Genomic DNA, 11,847 nt, shown 5'->3' with positions numbered 1-11,847 from the left:
TTGAGACCCTTCGCCGGAGACTATGCGAAGCCCCAGTGTTAGCCCTTCCGGAGGGAATGGAGGATTTTGTGGTTTACTGTGATGCGTCTATATCAGGGTTGGGTGCGGTGCTTATGCAGAGAGGGCACGTGATAGCATATGCATCGAGGCAGCTGAAGCCTCATGAGACGAGGTATCCCACCCACGATTTGGAGTTGGGGGCAGTGGTGTTCGCCCTCAAGATATGGCGCCATTATTTGAATGGGGTTCGGTGTACCATATACACGGACCACAAGAGTTTGAAGTATCTGATGGATCAGCCCAACCTGAATATGCGCCAGAGGAGATGGTTGGATGTGGTAAAGGATTACGACTGTGAGATCCTGTACCACCCAGGCAAGGCTAATGTGGTAGCCGATGCTCTAAGCCGTAGGGCGGAGAGTGCCCCGATTCGAGACATATGTATGAGGATGACGGTGATGACTCCGGTGTTGGATACTATTCGAGAGGCCCAGGCAGAGGCTGTGAGACCGGAGAACCGCAAAAGGGAGCGGGTGATTGGACAGGTGTCCGAGTTTGTGACGGATAGCCGAGGGCTCATGACCTTTCGTGGTCGGATTTGGGTTCCGTACACGGGCGGGGCACGTAGCACTCAGATGGAGGAGGCGCATAGATCGAGATTTTCGATCCATCATGGGGCCACTAAGATGTATTTGGAACTGAAGAGAGACTACTGGTGGCCCTGTATGAAGAGGGATGTGGCATGGGTAGTAGAGAGGTGCTTGACCTGTCGCCGGGTTAAGGCCGAGCACCAGCGTCCGCATGGCAAGTTGCAGCCATTAGAGATTCCCAGTGGAAGTGGGAACATATTTCTATGGATTTTATCACCAAATTGCCGAGAACTGCGAGGGGTGTTGATGCAATTTGGGTGATTGTGGATCGGCTGACGAAAAGCGTTCACTTCCTTGCTATCAGTGAGAGCTCTTCCGCAGAGAAACTGGCAGAGATGTATGTGAGGGAGGTGGTGTCGCGGCATGGAGTGCCGATCTCGATTGTGTCAGACCGAAATGTATGTTTTACTTCCAAGTTCTGGAAGAAGTTTCATGAGGAGTTGGGTACGAGATTGCACTTCAATACTGCTTATCACCCCCAGACGGATGGACAGAGTGAGCGGACGATTCAGACGCTTGAGGACATGCTTCGAGCATGTGTTATGGACTTCGGTGGAAGTTGGGACACATACCTACCTTTGGCTGAGTTTTCCTACAACAACAGCCACCATTCGAGTATTGGTATGCCTCCCTTTGAGCTTCTTTATGGGAGGAGCTGTCGAACTCCCATATGTTGGGGAGAGGTAGGGCAGCGAGTGATGGGTAGCACTGAGATAATGCTTAAGACGACTGAGCAGATACAACAGGTCAGACAAAGGTTACTGACAGCCCAGAGCCGTCTGAAGAGTTATGCGGATAGGCGGCAATCTGAGCTCGAGTTCCAGGTTGGAGATTTCGTACTCCTAAAGGTATATCCTTGGAAAGGAGTGATCCGATTCAGGAAGAGGGGCAAGCTGGGGCCCCGATACATTGGTCCGTTCAGGGTGACGGCGAGGGTGGGTAAGGTAGCATACCGTCTGGAGCTACCCGAGGAGTTGAGTCAGATCCATCATACCTTCCATGTATCCCAGTTGAGGAAGTGTATGGCCGATGAGACAGCGGTTGTGCCGCTAGAGGATATTCAGGTGGACGCGAGTTTGAATTACATTGAGAGGCCGATCGCGATCTTGGATCGGAAGATCAATGTTCTGAGGAACAAGGAGGTGCCCCTGGTTCAGGTCCAGTGGCAACATCGGAGAGGGTCCGAGCTGACTTGGGAGCCGGAGATGGAGATGCGGGAGCAGCGTCCAGAGTTGTTTGCAAGGCGAGACTTCGAGGGCGAAGTCTGATTCTAGTGGGGGAGAATTGTAACATCCGGATTTCCATGTATCATAATTGAGTATTTATTTTGAGTCAAGGAGAGGGACTCGACGAGTTGACACCTAGACTCGTCGAGTAGGATCGCGACTGCTGACTAGGATTAATGAATGGACTCAACGAGTCGGAGCGTCGAATCGACGAGTCCGCGCTGTGGACAGAAACCCAAAATCTTTGGGCATGTGCCCTATTTAAGGGTCCTTATGGCCTTCATTTGCGGCCACCCTCTCAGAGAAAAGAACCCTAGCATATTTGAGCGTGTGTAGTGAGAGAGAGAGAGATATCTTGAACCATTTGTTGTGATTTTGCTAAGGACGAGAAGTGATCCAGCAAGAAGGACCAAAGGAGGTTGTTGTTCTGAGACTTTCAAGCAAGGAGGCTTCACTTTGAGGTAGCAATTCGGCCTTTTTCTTCTTTATTGTGTAGGCTTCTTGAATCAAGGGTTTCTTTACCCTTTCTTGATTTGGAATAAGAGCATGAGAGGTCCCAATGTGAAATAGACCTTAGATCTGGACCTTGAGAGGTCCAGAGAGCCCCAACCATCCAGCTTTATGCAGTCCCTTTGTGGGTTTTGGATAATGGTTGTCATTTTAGGGCTAATTCATCAAATAGAGCCATATGAGTGTTGCTTGAGCATAAAGTTTGGACCTTTACGTAACTTTTGAGTGTTAGAAGGCCAGATCTATAGGTTAGAGAAACAGATCTGACCTCAGAAGGTCGTTTGAGCATTCTCATGGAAAAAACTCGTCGAGTCCATGAGCGGACTCGACGAGTCGGATCGTGTTGCACCACGATTCGTGATCAGTGGTAACCTGTCAAGAGAAAGGTTAACTCGACGAGTCGAGTGAGGCCTTAGGAGGATTCAGAGGACACGCATGGACTCGTCGAGTCACCCGAGTGCACTCGACGAGTCTGGTCAAAGTTATACCATTAACTGGGGTTGACTTTTAGGGCTTGGTCAACATTTGGACATTGTATCATTGGAGGGGTAAAATGGTCTTTTCCCCCATCTGAGAGAATATAAGGAGGGACTAGTCTAGCCTTTTAGAGCCGTATTAATTAGAGATAATTACTTTATGTGATTAGGCGGAGGCTAGATCAGATAATCGAGATTCGAGACTTTCCGAGATTTACCCGAGGTGAGTCTTCTCACTATACATTACCTAGAGTGGTAACTATGTGCGGACCGGAGGGTCTTATGTGTTATGTGTATGTTGATTTTATGTGTATTGTGATATATGTATGCTATGTGTTATATAGACCGGACCAGAGGGTCCAACGATTTAGACCGGACCAGAGGGTCCAACGATTTAGACCAGACCAGAGGGTCCAACGAGCTAGACCGGACTGGAGGGTCTAATGACCTACGGGACTGGAGGGTCCCGCTGAGACACATTGACCGGAGAGTCATACCGAGTTATAGCCTCGAGTGGCTTATGTGTTGTATGTGGTATTTTGGGGAACTCACTAAGCATTTATGCTTACCGTGTTATGTGATATGTGTTTCAGGTACCAGTGAGGATCGCGGGAAGGCGCCGGCATGATTTGTGCACACTGGCAAAGGATTATGTTTGAGATTCTGGGATATGTTTTATTATGATGACATTTGATACATGAGATTTTGAGAATATTATATGAGTTTTATTATGTTGAAAAATGAAAAATTGTTTTTTAAATTTACGTCGTTACACTTCTGAGAGACTTGCACAGGCGTTGGCAGCACAAGAAGCAACATGCCTTCCTCCTCATGGAAAAGGCATATCTATTGAGGAAGGTAGATCCGGGGGAGTTGAGCCTTCCAACAAAGAGCTCAAGGTTGAGATTGGTGTATTGAAACAGACGATCATTGAAAAAGATGTTTTGATAGGTTGTCTTGACATTCGTCTTTCAGATGTTTAAGCTGACAACAGGGCCAAATCAAAGCAAATAACTGATCTCCAAACTCATCTTGGAGCTTTGATCGCATGCTACTATGACTTGAAGAATAAACTTTATGAAGAACTTGGTGACAAATTCAAGTCATCAGTGGAACTGGCTGCAGTCAATGAAGGTCTTTCTAGTGTCCCTATCCATCCTTCTCTGAATGACAACCCTGTAGATCCTCCACATCCCAGAACCACACGAATTGTCGATCGATTCGAAACTGGGCCTGTCAATGCCAATCCTCGAATCACTATCAAGCATGCTAAGAGAAAAGTTAATGCTAAGAAGAAAGAATGATGGCTGTTTATGAAGAACTCTGATGAGAATCGAAGTGAAGACCAACATCAACTCACAGTAACTGATCTTGAAAAACGAAGATTCGGTGACAAGTTTGGAAATCATTCAGGAATTAAGATCTGGGGATATCATGCTGACTTAAAACTGTGGTTGGTAAAGAGGAACTTTGGCCCTCCTGAATACTACAAGAGTACACACGACTTTTGTTCTTGGACAAGAGTCGATCTTACAGGACTCTCAAATGCTCCATTCCACAATCCCTCCAAAGATCCTTAGGCTTTCAATTTCAAATTCTTTTTGGAGCGGCAGGTCAAAGAAAAATTCTCTGGAATGAAGACAGCTAACTCTCTGATTAGAAGAGATCCAGACGTGCTTGATCCCAAAACAAACGAGCCAATGAAGATAGTGTTGTGGCCTGCTACTAAACAGTTGAAAGAAATTCCAATTCCTCAACATTTTCAAGATGGATATCTAGATCGGATGGAACTCTGGGCTTTTGATGACGTCACAGCCACTGCAGCAATCAAGTTTCAGACAGTGACACTATCCTTCGACTTGTTGAAGCTAAGGATCTTCTGAGGTTCAGGGAGAGAGATATTCACACCTTGGCAAGTCATCAAATAATTTGCAAATCAGACATCTTGGAGGCAGCCGCTAAAGAGTACACAGGAATGGTTGCAAAGATCATTGCCAACAGGCTTTGGATGGGGGCTATTGAAAGATCGGATGTGAGGCTGATAGAGAACCCATGATAAAAGAAGACCGACCTTATGCGAGCCACAAACCACGGGGGAGATTGATAGGTCATAGATTTGTGGTTTGGGCTAGGCAATCATCTGTATAAGTCTTGGTAGGGTCTTGGTCATGTTGGAGGTGTTTTGTAGCTTGTTGATATGTGTTTACGGCTGAGTTGGTGTTCACGGCCGTAAACAGGTTTACGGACGTGAACTTGTTTACGGCCAGTCATTCCCTATAAATAGTTTGTGTCAGAGTCTGTCAGAGTGATGTATCCATAGTGTTTACGGTCAACTGTGTGTGTAACTCAAGGTGTACCAGACGTTCTTCTCTAATAGACGTGTGCATTGCTTGATAATCTTGTTCTTCTACTCATTCTTGTTCTTGTTTGTTTTGATCACTGGTTTGGATCTTGTAATTGGGATTTGAGTTAAGTTGATCTGTGAATGTCAGGCTCCTGGTACGGACTAAATTGATGTGTTCAATTCTGTAGTCTAAATTGATCACAAATCAGGAAATCAGGAAACAAAACAAATGAAGATGAGGTTGAACATTTAATCCATGACTCAGTTCATATCATATCTTGTAGAATGAAGAAATAGGTTATCACTTATCTTAGGGACAACATTTGATTTGAATCAGAGTTCGACAATGGATTTGGAAAGCACTCTTTGTTGTTTTGTTCAAGGTCTATACTTGCAATTGTAGTCACAGACTTATCCAAGTGGAAGACTGTTAGATTAAGGTGTCTAAGCCAGTAACTAAATTGGTATATTCCTGTAATTAGAAGCAAAGTCCCTTTTGGGTTGCCCTCAAAACGAGAAATAGCTAGAAATGATATTAGGAGACAGAAGTATAATTTATTATATTATAATATCATTAATAAACTAATTGGAAATTAGAGGAAAATAATTTGTTATTATATTACGTGATTAATATATTAATTGGAAATAGACAGTTGCTTTGTTGATTTATTATGTCATTAATAAATTCATATGAGATCAACTGTTAGATAACTAATTTTTTATTTTATATGATTAATAAATTAATTTGAAATCAATTAGAATTGATTAATTATTAATCAGAATTAATATGGAATTAATTCGGGATTAATTGGAATTAATTAAATGTGCAAGAGATGAATTTTAATTGTTCAATAGCTGAACAAAAGAGGTAATTCTAGAAGCATTCATATCATGGACGGTTTTATGGAGTTCCTTTGGGTTTCCACAAGCCTCCTGGTTGCATAAAAGGAAAGGATTTGAATTAGGATTAAATCTATTATTTAATTAATTCAGATCTTGCTTTGCCTACAAGTTACCTAAACTATAAATAGGACCCCTTGGCTTGTAATTTTGGTTGACCACATTACCTAAAGGCATATGAACGAAATTCCCTTCATATCTCCTCTCTCTTCCTCATTATAGGGTTTCTGGTTTTGAGTGTGAGCCATTAGAGTCATCATCCTTTTGGTGCTTGCTTTCCAAAGAACTTCAAGAGGATTTTATTTGATTATTTGCTATAATAATCAAAAGGAATGTAACCCTAATCTTTATGTTAATTTCGATTTTGATCGCTTCTCTCTAGGTTTCTTAATGTTAATATGTTATTGCTATCAAAAGAGAAAACATAGATCCTTTCTAGGTTGCATGTGAACTTGAGGGTTTAAGTGTTTTTTCCGCACATGAATTTTTTTTATAACCTAAAAAACCCATCAAATCAAATCTTGCATGACATGTTTAAAGACTGGGTATCCAATAGACATGTACCCGATACTAAAAGCGGATATTAAAGCTTTCTAAGGTATAGGAGGTTATTAAGGGCAACAACAGAGACAATTTGACCAGCCTCGTAACAATTAATCTTAAGGACTGAATCGGAACTGCAACTTTCACCAAATACCCCAAAAGAACTTCCAACAAAGACCGTAGTTCCAGCACCTACCTAGGTTTTAACAACCTGCCTTTCAGCAAAATTAGCAACTAGTTGAATAACAAGGTAGCAGTTCCAACATGTCTTTGGAAGACATTGTAAAAAGTTTAGCCACCAGCACCCATGTTTTCCAGAATGAAACAAAGACGAGCATCAAAAATCTGGAATAGAAGATGGCACAACTAACAAACACAATGAGAAAGTTGGAAGCGCAAGGAAAGTTACCATCTCATTTTGAGAAATATCCAAAGCACAATGCTTGTGTTGTAACTCTTAGAGGCAAGTTAAGCTACAATTGACCAATCAACCGAAAGATGGTGGAGAAGAGATCGTGGTTGAGAAAGTAGATGAGGGAACAAAAGAAGTTCCAAAGAAAGACAAAGTTGCTGAAACTGAGGTAAAGATCTCTTTTCCACCTTACCCTTCAATGCTACGAAATACGAAAAAAGATAAGGAGGACAACGAGATCAAGGACTTTTTCAGAAAAGTCGAGGTAAATTATCCACTCTTAGGTGATATTAAACAAGTACCCCGATATTCCAAGTTATTGAAAGAATTATGTACCTCTAATAAGAAACTAAAAGGTAATGAAACAGTTACGGTTAGTGAACACGTGTCAGCTGTCTTACAAAAAAGAACACCCCCAAAAAGCAAAGATCCAAGTGTATTTACTCTACCTTGCAAATTGGGGAATCATTCATTGCCATGTCATCTAGGAACACACATTAACATTTTACCTTACTCAATGCATTGACAAGAGTCGTGTTCACACATGGAAGTGTTACGCATGCTTTAAAATAGTGTTGCCATAGGCTATTAGAAAACAAAAGAAGTGTTGCACTTTATTTAAAAAAGTGTTGATCTTTATTTAAAAGGTGTTGCATTTACAAGTGTTGCACTTATAAAAAATGCAGCACTTTAAAAAAAGTTTTGCATGTCCTAAAAGAAGTGTTGCATTAGCCATAAGGCGACATTACCTAAGACAACACATGCTAAAGAACTGCATGTCTAATGTAGCAATTTTAAGGCCTATTGCAGCACTTTTTTGGTGTTACATTAGGCTCATTTTGTTGTAGTGTGCAAACGAAGGGCGTAAATTTTTTGGGATACGAGGATAAAGTGTATTTGAACATAGTACTATTATTTAAAACAAATTTAAGTTTATGTATTTATTACTTTTTTCACACGTGGAAGTGTTACGCATGCTTTAAAATAGTGTTGCCATAGGCTATTAGAAAACAAAAGAAGTGTTGCACTTGATTTAAAAAAGTGTTGCTCTTTATTTAAAAGGTGTTGCATTTACAAGTGCTGCACTTGTAAAAAATGCAGCACTTTAAAAAAAGTTTTGCATGTCCTAAAAGAAGTGTTGCATTAGGCATAAGGCGACATTACCTAAGACAATACATGCTAAAGAACTGCAGGTCTAATGTAGCAATTTTAAGGCCTATTGCAGCACTTTTTTGGTGTTACATTAGGCTCATTTTGTTGTAGTGTGCAAACGAACGGCATAAATTTTTTGGGATACGAGGATAAAGTGTATTTGAAAATAGTACTATTATTTAAAACAAATTTAAGTTTATGTATTTATTACTTTTTTTTGTAAATTTTAAGATTTCATGCACTGATATTTTTGCAATATAGATTTTATAAAAACAAATATTATACAAAAGAAAAAAACAAAAAAATAACACTTTTTTTTTACTTTTCCGAAACGCTTGTCCGGAATCCTGCTCCGGTATCCCGGAGATCTCTCCGGAATGATCTATTTTGGACAAAGTGGTTATTTTACAAAAATAACAAAAAAGTTGGGTTATTTTTTTTTTCAAAAACTTCATTTATATGGGTAATGGGTTGGATTACTCAATTTCCCTTATATTTATACTTCCTAATAAATAATGCTTATATATCTAGGTTCTCACTCAAACCTGCTATCTAGTCTCGAGGATATCTCCGTTCTCTCTTGTCACCATTAAGAAAAAAGTTTGAGAAGCTATTATTTTTCTTCTCATTTTATCGTCTTATAATTAATCAAGCTTTGTCATGGCCACTGCAAATTATTTATCCACGATTTGTATGATGTTTGTCATCTTTTTTGCTTCCTCTTTCTCGGCAGATCCTGACATGCTACAAGATGTTTGTGTGGCAAATCTTGCATCTGGTAATTTCGATTGTTACAACAATATTATTTTTTAATACTAGGTATTCACTCTTTAGATTTGTTTATATTATTTAGGTTTTAACGAGATATAACTGTAACAAAGTAATGTTGTTGATGAAATAGACGTAACAATGAATGGATTCCCCTGCAAACACAACGTATCAGCTGATGATTTCTTCTTCGATGAGTTATCGCAGCCAAGACTCACTAACAACACATTTGGAGCGACTGCCACATTAGTCACTGTCCAAAATATCACCGGCCTAAACACCTTAGGGGTCTCCATAGCTCGTATTGACTTTGCTCCAAGGGGCTTGAACCCACCACACTTTCACCCACGAGCCACTGAGATAGTGTTTGTACTTAAGGGTATCTTGGAAGTCTCATTCATAACCACGGATAACAAGCTCTACTCCAAGTCCATCAAGGCTGGTGAAGTCTTCGTATTCCCTAAAGGGTTGATCCACTTCCAGAAAAACAATGGGAATGTTCCTGCTGCGGCCATTGCTGCCTTCAATAGCCAGTTCCCGACCCCCCAAAGGGTGCCAAACGCTTTGTTTGCATCGTCTCCCAGTGTGCCAAATCATGTGTTGGCTAAAGCATTTCAAATTGGAACGAAAGAGGTGAAGAAAATGAAGTCAAGGCTTGCTCCTAACAAGTAAAAAAATATATATATTAGTACCAAACGTATTTAATTAACTGTCTATGTTTTTTTTTTGTCTATTATTAAAGATTATTGAATTTTAGGTTTAATGGTTTGGTGGTTCACTATTGAAATCCATAAAACCGAACGAACATGCATTCTGTGACTTAAGGTCTTCAAAGCCACTTGTTAACATTTAAAAGAGCGACCTGTTGTCACTGCAATTCTTCCTATCCATACTCATGATCACCATAATTACAATGCAAGTGATCGTCAAAAATTTTACATACACAATTACCTGGCCTATATGGGTTCATATAATCATTTGTTTTTTTCTTTCCGTTTTTCCACTTAACAAATTTAAATACTATATTCGTTTGACAAATTAAGTTTCCTAATGAAACAAAATTTTGAAAAAGACCCGTTACAACAAGACCGTTGCAACTTCTTCGTGGCATTACAATGGAAGTATAATACATTTATAGAGTTTTTCGTTGGTAAAGGTATTCAACGGCTACATAATTATATTGGAGTAATTCATGTCAGCAAATATCTATTTTGTACATGTTTAAGTTGTTCTATTTCAAGAACTAAGGTCTTCTCAATTCTACTATGAAAAGAGTTTGATCAATTTTGGAGTTTTGTATCAAGGGATACACAACAAGAAAATGCACCTTTAGGGACGACAAAAAGCGTCACATATAGTCAAGAAAGTCGTCCCTAAAGGTATTAGGGACGATGTCGTCTCAATTGGGTCGCCGCAAATACCTCGTAGCTAATACTCCAAAGTCGTCCCTAAAGGCGTTGTCTCTAATAGTTATCGTCGCTAATACCAATCGTCGTCCCTAAAGGTGTCGTCCCTAATAATATTCCGGCCACCGACCAATATTATTCCGACCAAATATTTCGGCGGGATGTGTCGTCGCAAATGCTTAAGATCATCCCTAAAGGTGTTCATTGTTTTTTTAGATAAAATTTATATTTTATATTAGTTTATAGTATAAAAATGCAGAATTTAAAAATCTGCATTACATAAAACATCAAATAACATAAACAAAGTATATCACATTAACATCATCTAAATCCATAATAACATCATCTATAACATAAAACAATATATACTAATCGTTTTCCCCATCATCGTTTTCATCGTCGTTGTTGGTCGCATTGTCGACTTGTTTGCTAAATGAGCGGATAATATCTCCAATTGCCGTCACAAACGTCGGGTTTTGGAGAAAAGCATTAATATCCACATCCTACAAAGTAAGAATATAAGTTAAAATATATCATACTATAATAACAAATTATTCTTACTTAACAATTAAGTCACCTACAAAAGTTTTATGCAGTTCTTTTTTTCTATTATTCATACATATTATTTATGAGCAAAAAGTTGTTATTTAAAAATGTTGCCCTGATGTTATCTTTACATTTGAATTTTTTAGTTTATTTGTAACAGTATTTTATATTATTGAAATTTAAATAATATATACTCCTATGTAGTTGCACTTATCTTTACACTCCTTTTATCTTAAATCAAACCATATACATTTTTGCAATTATAACATCATATATACACTAAATTAATATACAATCAAACATGGTTTCTTGAAACAAATTTTCACATGCACATACATACATATACAATTACCAAATAGACATATACCCATACCAATTCAATATCAAATACAAAATACCAATTATACATATACAAATACACATATACAAAATACCAAATAGACATATACACATTCCAAACATACATATACATATACACATATAGACATACACATATATCAAACACATTTTCTTGAAATACATTTTCAAATAGACATACACATATATCAAATTCCTTATAAAAAAATAAACATGCAAACATATATCAAATTCATACATACATATATACACAAAAATTGAACGCATCTGTGGTTGTAGAGCTGAAAACAGTGGAGCCGGTGGAGAAATTCGTCGGACACGATGGATGTCGCCGGAGACAGTGGTCGTCGCTGGAGACAGGCGGCAACAGTGGCGTTGATGTGGTGGTTCTAAAAGCCGGAGATTAGAGAAATCTCCTTAAAACCACCAAAATCAAAAAAATTAGAGAAGAAAGAAAAGAAAGAGAAAGAGAAAGAGAAAAGACAGTGGAAATGAGAAAGGGAAACGCACCTTCGCCGGTGGAGAAGTTCGTCCGAGACGGTGGTGAGCTGAGGTGG

The 11,847-nt window shown here is 39.4% G+C and overlaps 1 protein-coding gene across 1 annotated transcript; it reads left to right on the top strand.

Moving 5' to 3' along the window:
* The first annotated feature begins 8,873 nt into the window (after positions 1-8,873).
* LOC145133629 (germin-like protein 5-1) lies at positions 8,874-9,653 on the top strand. The gene is made up of 2 exons (XM_079068560.1): positions 8,874-8,991; positions 9,115-9,653. Exons 1-2 carry the CDS (start codon positions 8,874-8,876, stop codon positions 9,651-9,653), a joined length of 657 nt encoding a protein of 218 aa, XP_078924686.1.
* Positions 9,654-11,847: the final 2,194 nt, after the last annotated feature.

Source organism: Lactuca virosa, chromosome 8 (assembly GCF_052849685.1).
Source record: "Lactuca virosa cultivar CGN04683 chromosome 8, Lactuca_virosa_CGN04683_v6, whole genome shotgun sequence".
Classification (NCBI taxonomy): Eukaryota; Viridiplantae; Streptophyta; class Magnoliopsida; order Asterales; family Asteraceae; genus Lactuca; species Lactuca virosa.
The sequence above is the reverse complement of the archived record's forward strand: the minus strand, read 5'-3'. Positions and strand labels throughout refer to the sequence as shown.

Excerpts from the sequence above, each read along its gene's own strand:
- LOC145133629 (XM_079068560.1), top strand. The coding sequence starts at position 8,874 with ATGGCCACTGCAAATTATTTATCCACGATTTGTATGATGTTTGTCATC. Across the intron at positions 8,992-9,114 it reads TGTGGCAAATCTTGCATCTG|ACGTAACAATGAATGGATTC; the intron begins GTAATTTCGATT and ends TTGATGAAATAG.